Raw genomic sequence first — 20851 nt, 5'->3', positions numbered from 1 at the left:
ACAAGAACTCCTCTTGGAGCTCTGTCCTTAGTGCTCACGACAGTTGTCTTGAATTTTTGAGATTGCAATGCAATGACTCAGTTTTGTGCTCTTGTAAAATTGGAATTTCAACCTAGGATCGGATTTAAGTTTTAAGAGGCCTCAATAATTTATTCATCAATGTGTACTTTGTCAACTAGGCTTGCTTAGTACATAATTTGGATGAATTTTTCATTTGGAAAACTGGTTGTTAAACCTTCTTTGTTTTGACTTACCCCGCATCCATCTCAACTTTCAATATCCCCTGAGCACCTCTAAATACAATTTCTTGTATATTAGGGTACATCAGCTGGGGGTACGATGGAAATTGTTGTGAACGGCACCACAGGTCGGTTACATCCAGCTGGAAAAGATGGCATCGCACCACTTGCAGCAAATATCGTTCAACTAGCCAGACACGTGGAGACGAGGACAGCAATGGGGAAGAAGGGTTACACACGGGTCAAAGAAATGTTTCTTGAACATCACATGCCTTACAGAATATCCTTGGTTCTGAAGGAGGTTTTGTGGAAGGCAAATAGTTAGGAAGCACGATTCAAGTAACATATATGAAGAACTTAGCATGCAAATATGTGGTAAAAAAAAAAAATTATACTGATCATATAGCTTTGTTTCACTTTTTGGTTGTGTGTTTTGCAGTTAACACAACCCCCCTCCCATTAATCACCTCTTTTGTATCCGTCTCTTTTTTTTACTTGAAAATGCTTGCCCATTTAATTAATTTTTATGTAATTTTTTCAGACGATTCATATTGTGAGTCAATTGTACACCACTCAATAATGAAAGCTGCTAAAGTATGCTTTATAGTAATAAAGGTCACAAACTGTAGTGCATTTATTCATATAGAAAAAAATGGACGCATGTTAGATTCTCGTTTCTATGCAGAAAAGTGAACCACTGCTTATTCAAGGACAATAAATAACAAGATTATTGCCGGTACCATTTGCCCTTCACTAAAAGAAAAGCTTAACCTTGATGGCTTCCCGCATGCATTCTCTTTCTTCTCATAGCTTTGACATGCAATCTAATTCCAAATATAGAAAGCATACGATCGATGAGTACATGTAGAAATTTTTAATTTGTTTTTGGACTTTTGCACAGTGTAATGCTAGAGGTTTTGAATCAACATTGATTTGGCAACTCTAAAATATTTGTATATGTTTAATGCAGTCTTGATTTAAAACGAAAATCTCGTTCTAAAAAGCTGGCTGCTTTCTTTTTTTTCCTTTTCTTTTTACCCCCAAACTATACTGCACAACTTTACCTATCTCATAAATTTATAAAAAGCTTATCACCATATCAAAGTATATTATTTTCGTCTTTTATTGCCCTCGAGTAGAATTCAAATTCATCATAAAAGTAAAGAAATTAGAAAAACCCAACAAGCCAACAAAATTTTTGGTCACTTGAATATTTGCTTTTAGCCTTGTGAATAAAGAAATGGACACCTCAGGTTATCGATGGAAATATAATGTTAAAATAAATCCCCACTAATCCATAAAATAAGAATAACATTAGCTTGTGGACAATATAGTCAAGAGAAAGAAAAAATGTATACAACATTGTAATTATCTCAGATTACTAAAAAAAGTGACTTTATTAGGATTCGTTCGATGCTAATTAAATAACATATTAATGAATTGAACATAAACTTAGCTTCTCTCATTGAACTAATCAATCAGTTAATAGTACATTTATGTCATCATTATGCCAATTATAACTTTATTTTATTAAATAATAATCTTTTATGCAATAGTTCACGAGTCGATCGGTACTTGACATAATAAGTAATATTTTTCACTCAATTATCTTATATTACATCATATTTATAATTCATATGCTTACAAGCAAAAAATAGTAATTTTATAATGTTTAAAAAATAATTTGAACATAAAAAGTAAAAAATTTCACGAGTCGATTTTTTTTAAATCAAATCAGTATATATTACAAAATATTTTTCATGATATAGCTACAATAATTTTTTGATTAAAAATTCGTAAGACCGTCTCACACAAATTTTTGTCATAAAAACGGAGTCAACAATTACACAGGTGGAGAAAACGAGAAATTATACAAACAACTCTCTCTAATTTTGAGGGGCATGCTAGAACCAAGATTACAGATACACCTACAACCATACGTTTATTATTATTATTATTATTATTATTATTATTATTATTTTGTACTTATAATATCAATTCAGAGGACCCTAAACGTCTCAAAAAGCCAGCCTCAAATCTTTGTTTGACAGGTTAACAAAAACAACAGAAGATTAAATGACTAAGTAACCAATAACAATCCCATTATCAAATTTAATTATCACCATCACTACAAGATGAAAATATACTGGAAATTAAAAGATACATTAATTTTTTTTCCTTCTCAATAATAATGGATATCAGCGGAGGACATGATGGGGTGTTGATTTATAAGTGCCATTGAGTTCCAAGAATTGCCCAAGAAATTATCAGCCAAGTCCAGATGCTGTAACTCCTCGGTCTCAAACATGCAGCTCCATGAGGCGGCGGGGGCGGCCGAGACGACGGATGCGCCGGCGGTGTAGGAATTTATGTGACTAAGAATTTCGTTCAATGAATGAAGTCTTTGGCTGAGCTCCAACATTTGAGCTCTCAAGACAGAGTTTTCAGTCTCAACATTCAAGTAGTGTTGCGTGGTGGTATTTATATCGCTCAAAATCTGGTTATTTTCTTTCTTGATCTGAGCCACCTGAGCCAACAGATCATCCAAATGCTTCTGTTTTCTCATCCTAGACCGCCTGGCAGATTCCCGGTTCGATTCCATTCTCTTCCTCTTCTTCTGATCAATTACCTGCACGAAACCTCCCTCTGAACCCGACGTTTGGATCGGGGGTGAACCGGAGGAGTTCCCACTTGAGGAAGCCATTTCTTGTATGTGTTATCCAACAAAAGGGTCTTTGATTTTAATCGTTTCGTGAGTGATAGTTTACGATAAGAATTAGCGATGCCTTTATTTATTACCAACATTCAACATTTCTTTCATGAGAAAACGTAGAACCAGTAAAGGAATACAACAGAGAAAGACTGAACAAGATGAGTCCTGCGTCCGAGTGAGGAATCGATCATATAACCGGACCTGAGGATCTCACTGAGTACTGGAAACATGAATCTTAAACATCGAGAATAATACCTGCAGCATCAAGATTTACTCTTCTTCATGCAAAAAGATAACAGGCATAAGAAATTTCTTCCTTGTGGACAGAGTAACAGCCAGAAATAACACAAAATGAGACACAAAAGAATCAGCAGAACCTCTCCTTGAGCAGAATTGAAAAAACACAGAACGAATGAGCTAGAAGCGTAGAAACAGAGTAACTGATTGAGAGAGAGAAGAGAGAAGAGGAAGAGGTTTTGCTGTGAGGGGGAGTAGTTGTTAAATAGAAGGAAAAGGTGGGCTGTCAAATATTAAATTTTTTTAAAAAAGAAAGAACATACATCTCTATGTAAGCTAAGTTATACTGCAGACTTATAATATATATTCTAAGGGAACATCGAATGTACGAAACTCATTTATTAAGTATGATTAAATAAAAAATTTATATATATATATATATCATATATCATAAAGTTTGGCCTAATAGAGACAAAATAAACTCCAATTTTTTTTTTCTATTTTGCCTTTATGTCATATGAATATTACAAATTTGTTATTTTGATTTTTGAATTTTTGAAAAACACTTTTATTTTTATTTTTATATATATACACATATCGTGCACAATTTTATATCTTTCAATGAGGTGAAACTCGTCTATTTGATGAATGATTTTAAGTACAGCACAATTAAAATTCTAGTCCGATTAACGGCAGATTCTTGACTCTGCCACTACCGTCAGCTACCTCAACATGTGAAGAAAGGCTTGAAGTAATATGTGGACAAGAAGATAACATTATATTACCAAAGGGGTGAAATATGGTTTCCACAGTATAACTTTATTCACTTAGATTTTGTACTTAAAGTGCCTCCCATCTACGAAATTACTTGCTTCGTCCCAAAGGCAAAATAAAGTCGAGCAAAACATACAATGTTTTACAAGTAATTAGTCAGTAAACATTGTGACCATATAAGTAACTTTCTGTGCGTTATTTTTCGTGTTCAATGGATTTTTATTTTAAAAATCTAGAGATTATAACAAAATAAGAACATTAAAGGATATCAAAATTAAGTTAGTGGAAGCTGATAAAATTTAAAAAAAAATATTAATAATATGTTTTCTCCTATTCTCTTTTCTGTCCTTTTTCAATAATATAAAAATTCTGTCGCACAGAGCAAAGTCTAAACACGGATGCTTGACCACAAGGTTTGGCGATTTCTAATATGGAGTCGGCGGGACTAGCCAGACTAAGGATAAGAAGTTTACAATCGAAGAATACAACTTGAAATAAACTTTGAAAATGTGTGCCTGAAAATGTGTATATCAGCAAAAAGTCTATGTCTCGTGCTGGGCATGCACGGATCAAGTGAAGAATTTTGGACATGAGTGTAGAATTTAAAATACCATTGGAAGTTTCCTCCATCTAATGATGCAAAGGTCTCAGGTTGAAGCCATCAATTTCTAGAATTTTTTAAATTTCCATGCTCTGAGTAAGTATGGACGTAACCAGAAAATATTTTAATCCTGAGTTGTGAGGGAACATTTTTTGGAAGAGTATTGAGATGGGAACAAACCTGACCTCTGAGCCAACGAACTTGAAATTTTCAACCAACAGGAGAGTAACAGCTCTCATCCTCTTGTTTCCATTTTGGGAGAAAGAAAACCTTCTGGAAATGGGCTAAAAATTGAAAATGTAAGGCTAAAATTTTTTTTTTTTTAAAAAAGAAAACTCAATCTATATTTCTCACTAAGCCCAAAAATGTAGACTGGGCTGGAGCAAGTCAAGTAACTCTCTGGTAAAGAAATATTGTAACATCTAATTTTCCTTCTTCCCTTTTAAACATCCCCAGCAAAAATCAAAGTTCCTATTGAGCTGGGGCTTAGTCAAATGGATACGTTTCAAATATATACAAACTACATTAAATTAAAACCGTCATTAAACAATAACATATAATCAATAATAATATCTTAAAGTACAAAAGTAAGGTTTCTTGCAGACAGCAGCACACAAAATATGTACAAATTGGAAGGAACTTGGATAAAAAGTTCGGGCCCATGAACAGCGTCCAAAAGCAGAAAACACCAAAGCACAAGCAGCCCAAACTGCTTATGCTGACTATGTGTAATAGTTACATTGAAATTACAGACAGAGAAAAATATATTAATCAGAAACTGATTCTCCCGACTTCATACACAAACTTTCGAACTCGGTTCGAAGTCCTTGTAATTTGTTGTAATCGCTTTGCCTTTGCATTTCATTGATATTTTTCTTCATCGAATCCCACATCCACTTGTATGTATCTTTGCAAAGAATTGTCTCCAAGATTGCTGGAAAGAGGTAGTTCTTGGCCTTGAGATCCTTTAGCTTCAATGTTTCCAACTCTACTCGTTGTGTGTCTGGGCTCGAGAGAGTTATGTTTTCTGTTATATATCTTCTATGTCGATCAATGATCTTTTTATAAACAAATACACCATAAAGAACTATAGAAATAGAATTATTACTGGATCACTAAGACCACTAAATAACAAATATGCAAATATAATTACTTCTCGTAATACATTATTACTAATAAATCATTATTAACAGACTCTATTTGACTAGGCATGCAGATAAAGACTTGGACAAATATTCGAAAATTTCAACACTCTCAAGTACATGTAAAGGTGAACGTTGATGCAACTATAGTCTCTCATCCTTGTAGTATTTTTGTGTCGGTGTGGCAGGTAGGCAGGGTGTGACCATACATGGAAGATTTTATATGCAGGCAGTGTGGTAAGATGTGAACATACATGGAAAATTTTACATGCACACAACTAGTGTTTTCCATGAATGTGCTGAGTGCTGTCCATGAAGGTATTATAGTCGCTACCCAGCTTAAAGGACATAATTAGACAGTGGAAACCGACCGTGATTCAAGTTATCTATTACTCTTTTCTTTCTCCGTGGAAGCACCAACAGTGGATGCCATTAAATAAGCATGCGATCGTAATCCAGGCGCCTTCATTCGCCACTCCCACTGCCTTAGACAAATTAGCCAGGTTGCTCACGAGTTAGCCCACAAGATAACTCCGACCTTGAGATTTTGAGTTTGTAGATTTCATTCCTTTGGTTTTGCATGGTATTTGCACATACCGATCTTTTGCCAAATTAATAGAATCTATTTTTACTATTAAAAACTTAGGGGAACTTTCAACTAGGGTATGAAAAAATATAGAAATTTTCAGTATACCGAAGTTATTATATTGAGAAATACAGAAATTTTCGATATACATAAGATTTTTGATAGGTAATCGTTGAAAATTTTCGATATTTATGTTTAAGTTTTTTTGGGCATAAATACTATATCACAAAATTTTAATCTAATCGATGTATTTGTAATATGGATCAAAACTTTTGGTACACCTAATCCAGTTTTTATCAGATATATAGCACCCTGCTTAGTGCCAAGTTCCACTCCAAGGGTCAAGCCACCAATTTTCCGTGATCGAAGGGTATAAATGTAAATAAAATTAATGTTAATTACACTGGCAAGAAATGTGATTTTCAAATCCATTTATATTCTCTCTCACACAGTCGCACACACACATGCAAACCGGCGTAAAATTATCATTAATTGCCAGACAGATCTCCTTTAATTGCCATCATTCTCACCATGTTTGATTTTGTCGTTCCCATTTCTCTCTGATTGGTGAAACTTTGGAAGGGCTGTGGACTGGGCATGACGATTCGGGGAGGATTATCATCTGCTGGAATCCACAGGAATAAGGCAATTGGATCTCGCTTCACCGTTGTCCTCGTCTTGATCTTTTCTCTTCTTGCTTTCTCCATCTTGGTCCTAGGCCGTGGCCTCTTTGCCAATGCTTCCGGTGGTGCGTTTCTATGATGATTGATTTACGTAGTTTTTTTTGGGTTTGAAATTTGAGATTTAAGGCATCTGTTGGATTGTTGAGTTTACAGTTGGCGCTCCAAACATTTGTTTTAATGCTGTCTTGATGCGAGTGGTTGTGGCCTGTGGGTCACTTGTTTGTAGAATTTGATTTGGTGAAATTTTTTGTTATTCCAAGTTGACATTTAGCTTAAAATCGGGGTGATTCAATTTTGTCACTTAGTGGGAAACTTTGGTGACGATAGCTTGGAAAATTACCCAATTGAAATAATGTTTGTTGACATCTGGAAAACTTATTGTTTTTCTTGAATAGTTGATTTGCTAGTTTGATACATTGCAGAAAACAGTTTGCAGGTTTCAGGAATCTTCCTTTCGTTGTCTATTACATGGGAAATATATTCCACGTTGTGGTGGGACAGCTGAAAGTGTAGGGTATGGTTGTAAATTGTGTTGTAAGTTCAGAATCAGCACTAAGCTTCATTGCAAAAAAATGCGGAACGTCATGCATTGAATTATGGATTGGATAGATAGGAAAAATCGAGGATCGAGAATGTCTTAGTGGCAGTTAGTTCAAAAGTGTATGTTCAGGTGGGGTGGATCTGGATAGTGCTGATGATGAAACCTTTCAAGTAATCTATTAAGAGATCTGATCAAATATTCTCAATATTAACTTATCTTACTTTCAAAGCAAAAATGTTAATGTTACATTGCTATAGTGGTTGTCATTCAATAATTAGCATTTCTGCTTTGAACTTATTTTGTCAATGAAGACATAAATTTGGGATGAGCCAGTTCTCTCTTGAAGAGCTGGAGGATGGGCAAGCTTCCGCATTTTTAATCTCTTTCTGTTTGCACACATGAATTGTCACTTGTCACTTAGGTATTAATCGATTCTCTGAGTTTACATTTAACTGAAAACTATATCTGATGTTCTGCAGGCCAAGATGACTTCTCAATGGATACTAGTGGACTGGTATATTCTTATACATACATTTATGTACTGTATATTTGGATTAGACGTGAGGTTAATAAGGCGCTGCTCTATACAGGATTTTAATTGGAGACTGAGGCTGGCTTCTCAACATCTTAAATCTTTCTTCTCAAAAGAGGTAAGTTTTGATTTGATGAATGTGTTCTGAAAGCAAATAATATATTATGCTTCATCAGTTGTTGAAAATCTCCGCATTATTTTAGGTAATGGATGTGGTTAATGCCAGCACTGATGATTTAGGACCCTTAACTATAGATTTTTTCAGAAAAAATAACATGACTGTTTCATGGAAATTTTTTGGGCTGGAAACTGCTGCTGATAATAATGTCACTTTTGCTGAGGTCAGTTTGAGCATAAACATGTTGCTCCTGTTACTTCTGTAGTTGAAGAACATATTATCATTTGATAGATGCTTATACCAGTTTCTTATTATTTTGTGATGTAAGTCGACTGGATTAGCTTCAAATACCAGGCTTGAAACATCTAGAGGTAAGCAGGAATACACTTCAAATGGTATTAACTTTCTAGAAATTCACTTGATGCGATACTTCATTTTGTTGTGTATAAATATGAAATAATTGAGTTGTGCATATTGTTTTATGCAGAGGATCATTCTCGTGCTATGGAAACTCCTGCTATGCTAGTCAGAAGGGTAAGCTCCAAGATTTGCGTTTGGATGATATTGCTATTGATACTTGAACTCAATTTTTGTTTCCTTTTATTGAAAGAACCAGAAAAGTATATCCTTTTAAATTTTCATTTTTCTATTTGGAAATTAGAAATGTCTGTCCCTGGATAATCTTGAGCTATAGGATTATTTATGAAATCAAAATGCAGCAACTGAGAGAAAAAAGACGAGAAAAGCGTGTTGCCGATTTGTTAAAGCAAGATGATGAAGTGAGTGTGAAGCTTGAAACTGCAGCTATTGAACATTCAAATTCAGTTGATTCTGCAGTTTTAGGGAAGTATAGCATATGGAGGAAAGAAAATGAGAATGAAAACTCTGATTCAAATGTGCGCTTGATACGAGATCAAATGATAATGGCAAGGGTGTATATAAGTCTTGCAAGGATGAAGAACAAGACTGACTCGGTCAATGAATTACAGAACCGTCTCAAAGAAAGTCAGCGTTCATTGGGAGATACAACTGCTGATTCTGAGTTACAACGCAGGTAAGATGCATTGCTATTTTCTTATACAATCTCTCAAACTCTAGCTTACTCTCCAAGTTGTCTACACTAATAATACGACAGTGCACCTGAAAAAATTAAAGTAATGGGCCAAGTCCTTGCCAAAGCCAGGGAGCAGTTGTACGATTGCAAGCTTGTAACTGGAAAGCTAAGAGCCATGCTGCAGTCTGCAGATGAGCAAGTCCGGATTCTAAAAAAGCAAAGCACATTCCTAAGCCAAATAGCAGCAAAGACAATCCCAAATGGACTTCACTGTTTGTCAATGCGCTTGACAATTGATTACTACCTCCTTCCACAGGAGAAAAGAAAGTTCCCGCATAGTGAAAATCTGGAAAATCCCAGTCTTTACCACTATGCCCTTTTTTCTGACAATGTTCTTGCTGTTTCTGTGGTTGTCAATTCAGCCATCATGAATGCCAAGGTGTGAAATTTGCTTTTATTTTTTCTTCCTTTTTGTTCATTCAATTTTTTTGTTGATCTCTCAAGACTTGTTGCTGGATTGATTATAACATTTTTATAAAGAAAAAATATGCAACTTTTATTCTTCTTTTTTTTTTAAGTACTCTTGTTATTTTCCTCTCTGATTTGTTCTCAATTTATTGGTCCATTCTTTTGACGTTATGCACGGTGCTTGTACGATCTGCAGGAACCTGAGAAACATGTTTTCCATCTGGTTACTGATAAGCTAAACTTCGGAGCAATGAATATGTGGTTTCTCTTGAACCCCCCTGGTAAAGCTACCATCCATGTTGAAAATGTAGATGAATTCAAGTGGCTTAACTCTTCCTATTGCCCCGTTTTACATCAATTGGAGTCTGCCGCCATGAAAGAGTACTACTTCAAGGCTGCTCATCCTACCACGCTTTCTGGTGGTTCTTCGAACCTAAAATACAGGAATCCAAAGTACCTATCCATGCTTAACCACCTCAGGTTTTATCTCCCACAGGTTTATCCTAAGTTGGATAAAATTCTTTTCCTCGATGATGACATTGTTGTTCAGAAAGACTTGACTGGATTGTGGGAAGTAGATCTTCAGGGAAAAGTTAATGGTGCGGTTGAAACCTGTGGTGAGAGCTTTCATCGGTTTGATAAGTACCTAAACTTTTCCAATCCTCATATAGCAAAAAATTTTGATCCTAACGCTTGTGGGTGGGCGTACGGAATGAACATGTTCGATCTCAAAGAGTGGAAGAATAAGGATATAACTGGCATTTACCACAAATGGCAGAATATGGTAATTTCTTGTATTATTCCTTTTTTCGTTTTACAACTTTGCTTCTTTTTTTATGTTGTGTCGTGTATTTTGAAGCTATATAAATCTATCAAAAAAAATTCAGTTCTATCTTTCATGACAATTACTTCCTGGTCACAAAATGTTCTCAATTCCTTCGTTTGTTTTCCCCCTTTTCTTCGTTTGACTCAGAATGAAGACAGGGTCCTTTGGAAGCTAGGGACACTGCCTCCAGGTCTGATTACTTTTTATGGGCTTACTCATCCACTTGAAAAGTCGTGGCACGTTCTTGGTTTGGGTTATAATCCAAGCATTGATCGGTCAGAAATTGAGAATGCAGCTGTTGTACATTACAATGGGAATATGAAACCGTGGCTTGAGTTGGCAATGAGTAGGTACAGGCCATATTGGACCAAGTACATAAAATATGATCATCCTTACATACGCAACTGCAAAATAAGTGAATGACTGAATAACAAAGTCGAGGGGCAGACATTGCTTTTTAATGGTCTTCTCTGAGCTATATGGAGTGGTGAGTAATGAAGACCTCTGACTAGCTAAATACGGAAAGCTATCAGTCACGATGAGTTCCTTTTACCATTATTCTTACATCCTTGTTCTTCTGTGTGATTCCATTAATTTTGTGAAATCATGTTTTTTACGAACTTCGATATGATGTCTCATACCTGATTCAATTTGTGATCACATTATCTGTGGAGATGGGATTTACATTTAACTAAAGTATTCTTTGAACAACAGCCTACCGCCATTTGGCCATGTAATTCTTGTCAAACTTTCTATATTCAGAAACTCTACCTCCAGTGGGAGCGGACATCATCCAACCCCCAAACGAAAAAAATTATTCTAGGTATCAAGTTCATGACATTAACAAATTTTTTAACTAACTGTAGCACAGTTTCTTTGAAGAACTTTTATGTACCGATTCTTTGCGGAGTGTTCAGCACTCGATGATTTGTTATGCTATGTACGCAACTTTCAGACTTCTGAGGCTGTAATTCTCTTTATATATCTCATTGGATTCAGGGGTGTGTATGTTTAGTTCTCCATTTTATTGCCAATGTCACTATATTTACAATAAAAGTTGAATTTACAGTATTAATTATGTCGAGATATAAAAAGTCGTTTGAAAACGAAAAAATAAGTATATTTATTTTCGGGAGTTGAAGTCGAATGAAAGTATAAATGACTTTGGAAGTAGCTATATTTTAAACTTTCGAATCTATAGATATGAATCAGTTAACACGTAGATTGACTAGCAGAAAACCTACGTGCAAATTATTTTCTTATCAAAGAAGAGCTCCACATGAAAATATCTTACGCGTGCCAGACAAGAATAAAGACAGTGCTAAAACTTTTTTTCTTTTTCTTTTCATTTAAATTTGCTCGATCAATTTGATTCATTTTAATTAAAAGTAAAGCGATTGCCTGAAAATGAAATTACTATAATATCTATAAATTTAAATTAAAAGGATATTAATTGTCGATAAATAAATATTTCTATGATTTCAAAATCAATTCATAATTAATGATTATTTGATTAAAAATTCATGTGAATTTTATTCACGTAGTCAATAAACAAAAAACAGGGTTTTAAATTAAAAATACTTACGACCTATTAAAACAACGTGGTACAAACAAAGAAAGCATATCGTTTGATTTTATTGTCATACTAAATTTTGTGATATAATCCTTTTTTTTTTTTTGAAATGATTTTGTGATATAATCCTAAATAAACTTCTTCAAACAAAAATCCTAAATAAAAATAATAAATCAATTCAAAATCTTAATTTGTAAAAATTATTCTGATTGAGTCTAAATAAAGCAAATAAATATGCCCCTATATTATGAAGATATCATTTTGAAATTTTCAGAATAAAGATCTATAATATAATATAATATAATATAATATTGATAATAAAGATCAACAATTATTTATTACATGATTAATTATTTAAAGTTATTTTAGCTGTGCTAGTAAAATATCTCCAGCGCACTTTACCAATTGGTCGGTCCTTGTGAGCAAAAAATATTTCTGATCGATTTCTGGCACTCGATAATTTTTCTTTATATTTATATATTTTATGTACTTTCGGTCATCAGCTGTCCTGTCCAGTCCAGTCCAGTCCAGTCCATTCCTCTCCCCAGTTTTTTTCTTTCCTCTTCCTCATTTTTCCTTTGCTCTGATCATTTGAACTCCCCGGATCAATTTTAACTTGTTACTGATTCAATGAAATTCTCACAGTTTATAGGTTTTCAGGAATTAAGCTGCGGATTTTGGTGGGTTTTCTGTTGATTTCCGAATCTTGAAGAGCATTTTTATTTTCAAGGTGTATATATGTTATTTATATACATAAAGAAAGAAGGTTTTTATTTTTTATTTTTTTGTGGTGGTTCTTGGTATATCGAAAATCTAGGATGATTCCTGTTCCCAAAAAAAAATCTACGATGCTTCTTCCATGGAGTCTTTTTGTATGTTAAAAAAAAGAAATGAAGGCTAAACCTTGAGAAATAGAGAAGAGAAAGTGGGAGATTTTATGGTCTGAAGACGTGGTCAAGTTGTAAAATTGAACGATGATTCTGTTAAGTATGTCTTCTGACTTGCAAAGCTTTGAGAGTGTGTTCAATTGATCTAGGCTTTATTACTGTTGTGTCATGAAATTTGAAGATTGCTACTGATTCATCCTCTGTTGTATATTATGGTTGATAAATCGTAGCTTAATTTGACGACAATTATGATTATATTCTAGATATTGGACAAGAAATTTACGACGAAATTGAATCCCCCCAATCTAGTCAACGTTGAGCTCTCTCTAGAAATTCTCACTTGAACAAGTTTCGGAATTACTGAACCTTGGAATTAAGATTCGGGTATCCGACAGCATATTATATAATGATTATCCGGCAGATTTTAACTATCATTCAAAGATGACAAACTTGTGAATTATATTCAAGTCTCTGTTCATTTATTTGATATTAATTCACATTTTAGGCTGGTAAAAATTTGATATTTACTTTATATTGTTCGGATGCATTTGAAAGGATTGTAGATGGCTTCACTTCAAGGCCCTGTTGTTTGCCCCGTAGTTGGATCGAAACAGACTGGAATCTACTCGGCACTTTTCAGTTCACCTTTGCTGAAAGATAAAGCCATTAGAGGTGGGCTATCGGGTCTTAAAGGGATCCAAAGTGGCAAGACAAGCACGGGTTTTCGACAGATTTTGAGGAAAGGCGTATCTATTAGGTGTAGTTTCAGTTCATCCTCAAATGGTAATGATAGCATGGCAGGAAATTCCAATGAGAATGATGCTGATTATATTGATTCTAGTTTGATTGAAGCTGGTATGTGGAGTTTATTATCGCGCATAATTGCAGGCCTAAACCATATTGAAATTAGAAATTTTTTATTTTTACATAATTTGTCTTATTATGATTTGCATGTGTTTGGAAAAAAGATACCAATCTATATGAAAGCTCCGACATGGGAGAATTACTCTTCTAGTGTATATATGGCGAGCTCCTATAATTGTACATGGATTTTAATATGATTGTGGAAATTGGAATATATAAATCTATTCTCTGTTTATTATTTGTGATAGTTGAGGTGAAAAGTGGGTCAGAGGGTTTCATGATCAAGATGAGAGATGGTGGGCACTTGAGATGCGTCCGTAATAGTCCTCATGGAAGTCATTTGCCGGATTATGCTCCACATCCTGCAATTGTTCTGAAGATGGAAGATGGGACTGGCCTACTACTCCCTATAATAGTTTGTAAGATTTTAATTTGACCAATATTTTTCCTGACTGTAAATTTGTTTTAAGCTTTTATTGTCTCGTTATCCTTGATTCCTGTGGCCTTCATTACAGTGGAAATGCCAAGTGTGCTACTCATGGCAGCTGTACGGAATGTTCAAATGGTACGAATCCCTGCTCTTTCTTGTTTCGGTATCTGAATTCAACAGATATTTTGGGGTTCAGGTAGGATTCTAATTTTTTGATAACATTTTCAGGCTCGGCCCACCATGTATCAAGTGGTGAAAGATATGATTGAGAAGATGGGCTATACAGTGCGTTGACAATACATCTCATTGTTATTTTCATTTTTATAAGCATTTAAGCACTGAGTTATCTTCTTCTTTTTCAGGTGAAGCTTGTACGTATCACCAAGAGGGTACACGAGGCATATTGTGCTGAGCTGCATCTTACAAAGGTAAGTGATTGAATTACCAGTATTCTTCTTACCCTTGGTAGTTTATCAGTGGATTAATTATTTTATTCTGATTGAAGTTGGATAATGAAGCGGAGAGTGTCAGATTTGATCTCCGACCATCAGATGCAATCAATATTGCAGTGAGATGCAAGGTAATAGTAAAATCTACATTTGCTAAGATTAAATGGGCTAACTCATGTAGCCTACTAATTTATTACCACAGGTGGCAATACAAGTGAACAAATTCTTGGCTTACAACGATGGCGTCAGGGTTATGGAGACACCCAAGTTGTCGGTTTGGAGCTCTATGTCTGATGGCAGATTGTTTGCTGAACTTGACAGGTACGAATGATGTCCTAAAGGAACTTGGAACTGGCAATCATGGTTTCAGAATTATGATCTTTTGCTGGAGGAACTCGAATTTGAATCGACTGCATTAGTTCCAAATGGTACTAACTAAGCTTTTACCTTAGACCTACTGGGCAGCCATGTATTGATACAAAGGAGTTTGATCTAGTACGGAATATGATGATTGCTGTGGTTGAGGAACGCTACCGCGATGCAGGTACTCTTTCTCCATTTTATTCATATCTGCATAATTAGATCCAATAATTTAATGGGGCAGGAAACCATATATAATGTATATGGGGGGAAATTCTACTTCTTTCAGAAATCTTTTATTTAATTTATGTTACTTCCTGTTGGGTCTGTGTGCCTTCCTGTTCGGATTTTGGGGTTGAGCAGATAAATTCTAAGTGTAAAATTTATTTGTGAGACTTACATGATCCAAAGATTTACAAGTACAATAAATTCATATTTCCCAGTATGACATATCAAAATGTTCGAGGGTGTAGTATAAAATTTTTATCTTACAATTGTAAGTAAACGGCCTTTCAACCCGTGCCAATGCTCCAAACCTGTTGGCCAAACAATGTTTCCCTCTCTTCTCCATTTTATCTTTGAAACTAAACGTTAATTATCACATCACTAAAGTGGTGTTTAATAATTTTGTAGTCAGTTAAGTTTGAGGCTCCTGTCTTCTGTGTTGAGTCCATTGTGTTTCATCGCACCTCCTCAGACGTGGTTCTCACAGGGGACATGGATGAATCAAAATCATCTTCCATGAACTTTTAATTTACAGAAAAAAGTTTGTGCCTTGCAACAGTTTTTAATGTCATATTTTGTGCAGCTTCATGGAGGGATAAGCTGAGTCAACTTCGAACGAAGAAGAATTGGCCATAGAATCAGAGTTGTTGTATGACTCGTTTGTCAAAGAGAGGATGTATACGGCTTGTACATAGCAATCACTTTGTCAAACCGTTCAGTTATGTATATTATATATATGTTTGTGTGTTGTATGGATAATAACTATGTGCTATGTGATATAATGCAGAAATGTATTCAAGCGATTATTGAATTCTTCGTTAGATTTTCTGGATGATGGTTCTCGTTGGACCTGTTATCTTGTGGTTTATAATAAAAGGGATATGCAGGGTGACCTTGTGTGTGTGTGTTTTTTTTTATTAAGAAAATAGAGAACGTTTTAAAAAAAATTGCATTAATCTGCATATCTTTTTACACTTTCATTGTTATCTTGATTTGCTGGTAAAAAATTTCACTGATTTTTGGCAAAAATTTATGTGAGACAATCTCACGGGTCATATTTTGTGAGATGAATCTCTTATTTGGGTCATTTATGAAAAATTATTATTTTTTATGCTAAGAGTATTATTTTTTATTGTGAATATCGATAGAATTGATCCGTCTCACTATCTCACAAGATACCTAATTCTTAATGTCTAAAACAAAGTTATGTTTTGATTATCATTTTACTTGTACAACTACTAATTCGGGTGTCATCGATTTTATTTCTTTTGTCATAATTATTATTCCGATGAGCGATCTCTCTTTTTTCCTTTATAAGAAAAAAGAAAAAGTTCCGATCTATTTAATGTAAAAATAATAATCTAAATTCCTCTTATTTTATTTATTATTTGATTACATATTAGTTATCTTAGTTTTTGCATAACAAAGTTGTAAGAAACGACCCCTTTTAGACACGCATCCATTTGCAAACAAATGAACGTTATTCATATTCCGCGGCATATTCCCGCCAAGAGAACGGCAACCACCAAGATCTTGCCACGTGTACACATCTGACCACCTCGTCTTCCTTTTTGAAGCGCTGCCATCTTCCGAGTACCAAAACCAGAGTTCTACGCGATTCGCTGCATCTTGTGATTACGACGGTTACTCCTGTTACTTGGTATCTTGCTTATGATTTCTTTTACTCCGATAAATGTGTTCCTGATGTTGTTATGAATATATTGTGTTGTATGTTTTGCTGTTTTTCTTTTTTGGTTCGAGTTCCTGCATACAGATTTCGTGGTGATACGGTTTATGATCGAACTCTTTAGGATTCAGTTTCGAATTCGTAGCTTTGTGTTCATCAGCAGTTTCGATTTGTGTTCTACAAATTTGGGTTGTTTTGTACTTATTCAGTTATTCAGGGGTTGCTTTGATGAATGGCTAAATGTTATGCTCCAAAGTTCAATATTTTGCGAATTTTCTGGAATTGATGGCTCTTTACGTTTCCATATAACATTCATCAAACTTGTTTCGAAAGTGGAAGTTAAATGGAGTGCAGCCTCAAGCACCTGTTTTTATGCCGTCTCTATCCAACTCAACGTGGCATCTAAATATTTTTTTATTATCGTCCTTAGTTTCCGGAACTATTGTGTATAACATAGAATAGATTGGATGAAATCTTGGGATGATATTGTTAATGCTTCGTGCTTATCAGATTGATGGAGGAACAGAACTCGTTGACCGAGATGTTTAATAGGAGGAAACTTTTTGGTGTTAACGCTGTAATGAAGGTGACTTTGACTATGCTCTTTACGGTTGGCATCCTGATACATTTTCTTGATATGCCATCCATCCAAGGTTTCATGATGAGGATGCATATAATTTGTCTTTGACGAACATCTGATTTTATAATTACTGATAACAATATATACTGATTTTGGTCTGAGATTCTAGCTTCAATGAACTAAAATAAAGCATCTAGAGAAATAATAACGCTAGAGAAGAAAAGGGTTTTTTTTTAAAGAAATAATAAGCAAGAGAGAAGCTTCTATGACTTACGATTTCTAGAGTTGAAGTGTAGTGATAAAGCCAGGGGTTACATGTTAAAATAGTTGGAGGAAGCTGGTGGAAGTTTTTGGAAAACTAAACAAAATTTAACTTCTAAAAAATATTAGGGTTGATCATATGAACAGAACATTCATTTTATTTTTAGAATCTTGTCGAAAGTGGTAAATTCATTAATACATTATTGTCTGCCATTTTGAAATGCTTTGTAATTCTTGTAGCTTAATGTATCATCCCCAGGACTTTGACTTTAAGGAATTGAATGAAGTTCAGAAATATTACCCTCAGGGCTATCACGGTGTAGACAAGGAAGGAAGACCAATCTACATTGAAAGATTGGGAAAGCTTGATGTGGAAAAATTGATGCAAGTCACCACTTTAGATCGATATGTCAAATACCAAGTCCTGGACTACGAGAAAACTCATAGGGTCAGGTTTCCTGCTTGCTCTATTTCTGCAAACAGAAACATTAACAGAAATTTGGTGATTCTGGATGTTGAAGGCGTGGTAAGTACTTCTCTTCCTGCTAGTTTTCCTTTGCATTTTCTATCATTTTGAAAATTTTATGACAATTTGGCTCGATAATGTTTGTTTTACCGTTCAGACCTTTAAGAGTTTTACAAGACCTGTGCAAAATGTCATTATGCAGCTCCGCAAGATTTATAATGACTTTTACCCCGAAGTAATGCTAACTCTTTCTGATACACTTGTTTCTATCTATAGTCATATTCCATAACAAAGCTTATCATCGCTGCCTGATATATGCAGACCCTTTCTCAAATGCTCATCGTAAATGCTGGCCCTGGCTTTAGATTACTTTGGAGCGCTATAAAATGCTTTCTTGACCCTGAAACAGCATCCAAGATTCAGGTATAAGAAAATACTTGTATAAAACAAACATTTTCCATGAGTCAATAAATCGAAAGACTTACTATGACATTATCCAAAATCTTAGGTCATTGGCAATAAGTATCGAACGAAATTGCTTGAAATGATTGATGAAAGGTAAGATTAGTTCATGGAATTCTACTTAATTTTTTTACTCGTACCCATTCAATCTTTCTCATGAACTTGCTGCTAGTCTAATGAAATCAAATTGGTGCTCAGCGAGCTTCCGGATTTTCTTGGTGGGAGCTGTAACTGTAAGCTTGAAGGAGGCTGCCTCAGGTCAGACAGAGGACCATGGAAAGACATATCTATTGCTTAGTCATGAGGAGCTTGAAACCTGAAGAAAATAAATGGTACCTTAGCAAATTTGAACTTGAGGTAGAAATGACACTTCATTGGTCAATTTTCCCAGATTCTGTTAGTAGAAAATTTAGAAATATGGACCATTTGAATTCAATTGAAGGTGCAACAATCTGTACATGATTATTCCATCAAAGTTGAACGGGATACATTTGGCAAAATTCTAGTCATTGAAAATTGAAAAATCATGAACCATTTGAATTGACCTGAAGTAATAACTACATGTACAGAACTATTTTTATCAAAGATTCTCTCAAAATTGATTCAACTTGGTACGTTAAACTGAATTAATTCTGAGTAGATCTCTTGGTGTACAGCTGATGATGCGTCAATGCTTACTGTACATTAGTTTTTATGGCTAAAATTTATTTCATTTGCTGACTGCTTTATCCTTTCATGCTAACTGTGTATGAAAATTAATGTGGTAACATTCACACTTTCTGGCGGATTGTGGCATTTCATGAATTGTGATCTTGGACAAAGAATAAAGAATCGCACCTAAGGGGTATTCCCAAATCCAATTGCGATATGGAAGAAGCTGGCTGGTGAAGCAAATGTTTGTGTCATATTCCCATCATCACTGAATACAAGTCCCAACTAAGCCAATCAAGGGGTTTGAAAAAATTAAGTAAATTTAAACCAAATAAAACTTCAACGTGAATAATGGTGGAATAAAAACGAAAAACAAATATAAAATAAATTTAGATGGAGCCAAACTACTTTTTTTTTTTTATTTTAATGTGAAAAATCACGCAAACTTTTGTACAATAACTATTTACTATAACAATGATCTGGTTGTTGTCAAAACCACTCATCATAACCATTATTACGTAATATTTCTTAAAGCTTATTCTCGAAATCCCTATATCCACAGCTGTAGCACTCGAGACATGATTTGGTAATATGTTTGTTATTCACTTCTGAATCCCAAAAAAATGACTCCAAAGATTCAATGTCATTTCTTTCAAACTACTCTCCGTTTCTAAGTTCATATCTTTGGTAGTAGAACTAAAACAATTATTGCTTGTGGTCTACCAATGCTAGGTGCCGAGCGTGATCAATCATCGAGCCAGCTACCCATGGTCAAGGTCAAGGTCCAGAGGGATACCCGAGCAATCTAAGACTTTAATATCTTATATCTTTTATTTGTCAATTCATTCTACAAATGGGTTATTCTCCTCATCTCATCATTATTTCATTTTATTTTTAATTTAAATTTGATACCACATGTTTCGTACCACTAAGAACGTTACAAATATTCAATGGACTACATTAGATATATGCCCAAATTTTGTGCATCTTACTAGTTATTTCTAAATTTAAAAAAAGAATAGAAATTAATTTGATCCCAAAAAAATAACTAAGACAAACTGTTTCACTGGAATCAAAGTTTATTCGTATATTTTTTTAAAAAATTATTTAACACTCGATTAAAAGCTTACTGTATGTTATTATGTTATTTATTTTACATAAGCTCCGTGATGAAACTTTTTAGATCTTGTTTTGTATGTATAACCTAACGAACTACCGACTTGGGTTGTGATCTGGTGTTTAATAACATTTTCGCAAAACGGTGATGGATACAAAAGTGCTGCTACCAAATGATAGTGAGCTTCATGATTTTTTGCTCCTTAATGACATGCCATTATCTATCATTTATCATTTAGGAGAACAAAATGTGAGATTCGACAGTCTGTGGTCGAATCACTGTTGACTCACGAGTTTTATGCCTGAAGATGTTCCACTCCCCTCCG

General features: G+C 34.6%; 4 protein-coding genes across 14 annotated transcripts; 3 read left to right on the top strand and 1 right to left on the bottom strand.

Annotated features, from left to right (window-relative positions):
- Positions 1-2255: 2255 nt before the first annotated feature.
- Positions 2256-3478, bottom strand: LOC140816371 (bZIP transcription factor 44-like). Its single transcript, XM_073175592.1, has one exon. It carries the CDS (start codon positions 2941-2943, stop codon positions 2422-2424), a length of 522 nt encoding a protein of 173 aa, XP_073031693.1. The 5' UTR covers positions 2944-3478; the 3' UTR covers positions 2256-2421.
- Positions 3479-6710: 3232 nt separating this feature from the next.
- LOC140816208 (polygalacturonate 4-alpha-galacturonosyltransferase-like) lies at positions 6711-11512 on the top strand. Of its 3 annotated transcripts, none has more exons than XM_073175307.1 (10): positions 6711-7040; positions 7996-8030; positions 8107-8166; positions 8252-8389; positions 8495-8537; positions 8654-8700; positions 8886-9220; positions 9302-9659; positions 9885-10472; positions 10662-11512. In XM_073175307.1, exons 1-10 carry the CDS (start codon positions 6890-6892, stop codon positions 10935-10937), a joined length of 2031 nt encoding a protein of 676 aa, XP_073031408.1. In that variant the 5' UTR covers positions 6711-6889; the 3' UTR covers positions 10938-11512. The 3 variants fall into 3 exon arrangements, with proteins under 3 accessions (XP_073031408.1, XP_073031407.1, XP_073031409.1); XM_073175306.1 differs by having other exon boundaries at positions 8495-8561; XM_073175308.1 differs by lacking the exon at positions 6711-7040 and having other exon boundaries at positions 7995-8030; positions 8314-8389; positions 8495-8561.
- A 984-nt stretch (positions 11513-12496) lies between these two features.
- On the top strand, positions 12497-16134 carry LOC140816810 (bifunctional nuclease 2-like). 8 transcript variants are annotated; one of them, XM_073176270.1, is made up of 11 exons: positions 12497-12817; positions 13238-13358; positions 13530-13829; positions 14087-14257; positions 14354-14403; positions 14497-14553; positions 14631-14696; positions 14774-14848; positions 14920-15038; positions 15170-15261; positions 15886-16134. In XM_073176270.1, the coding sequence occupies exons 3-11, from the start codon at positions 13538-13540 to the stop codon at positions 15936-15938; spliced, it is 975 nt and encodes a 324-aa protein (XP_073032371.1). In that variant the 5' UTR covers positions 12497-12817; positions 13238-13358; positions 13530-13537; the 3' UTR covers positions 15939-16134. The 8 variants fall into 8 exon arrangements, with proteins under 8 accessions (XP_073032371.1, XP_073032378.1, XP_073032375.1 ...); XM_073176275.1 differs by lacking the exon at positions 12497-12817 and adding an exon at positions 12839-13074; XM_073176277.1 differs by lacking the exon at positions 13238-13358 and having other exon boundaries at positions 12497-12767; positions 13538-13829.
- A 616-nt stretch (positions 16135-16750) lies between these two features.
- On the top strand, positions 16751-19358 carry LOC140816800 (phosphatidylinositol/phosphatidylcholine transfer protein SFH3-like). 2 transcript variants are annotated; one of them, XM_073176257.1, is made up of 7 exons: positions 16751-16933; positions 17500-17575; positions 18090-18356; positions 18454-18531; positions 18618-18719; positions 18805-18854; positions 18957-19358. In XM_073176257.1, exons 2-7 carry the CDS (start codon positions 17504-17506, stop codon positions 19054-19056), a joined length of 669 nt encoding a protein of 222 aa, XP_073032358.1. In that variant the 5' UTR covers positions 16751-16933; positions 17500-17503; the 3' UTR covers positions 19057-19358. The 2 variants fall into 2 exon arrangements, with proteins under 2 accessions (XP_073032358.1, XP_073032357.1); XM_073176256.1 differs by having other exon boundaries at positions 16752-16962; positions 18957-19356.
- The last annotated feature ends 1493 nt before the right edge of the window (positions 19359-20851 follow it).

This window comes from Primulina eburnea, chromosome 16 (genome assembly GCF_022965805.1).
Source record: "Primulina eburnea isolate SZY01 chromosome 16, ASM2296580v1, whole genome shotgun sequence".
In the NCBI taxonomy this organism is placed as follows: domain Eukaryota; kingdom Viridiplantae; phylum Streptophyta; class Magnoliopsida; order Lamiales; family Gesneriaceae; genus Primulina; species Primulina eburnea.
Note: the sequence above shows the minus strand (reverse complement) of the source record. Positions and strands in the feature narration are given on the sequence as shown.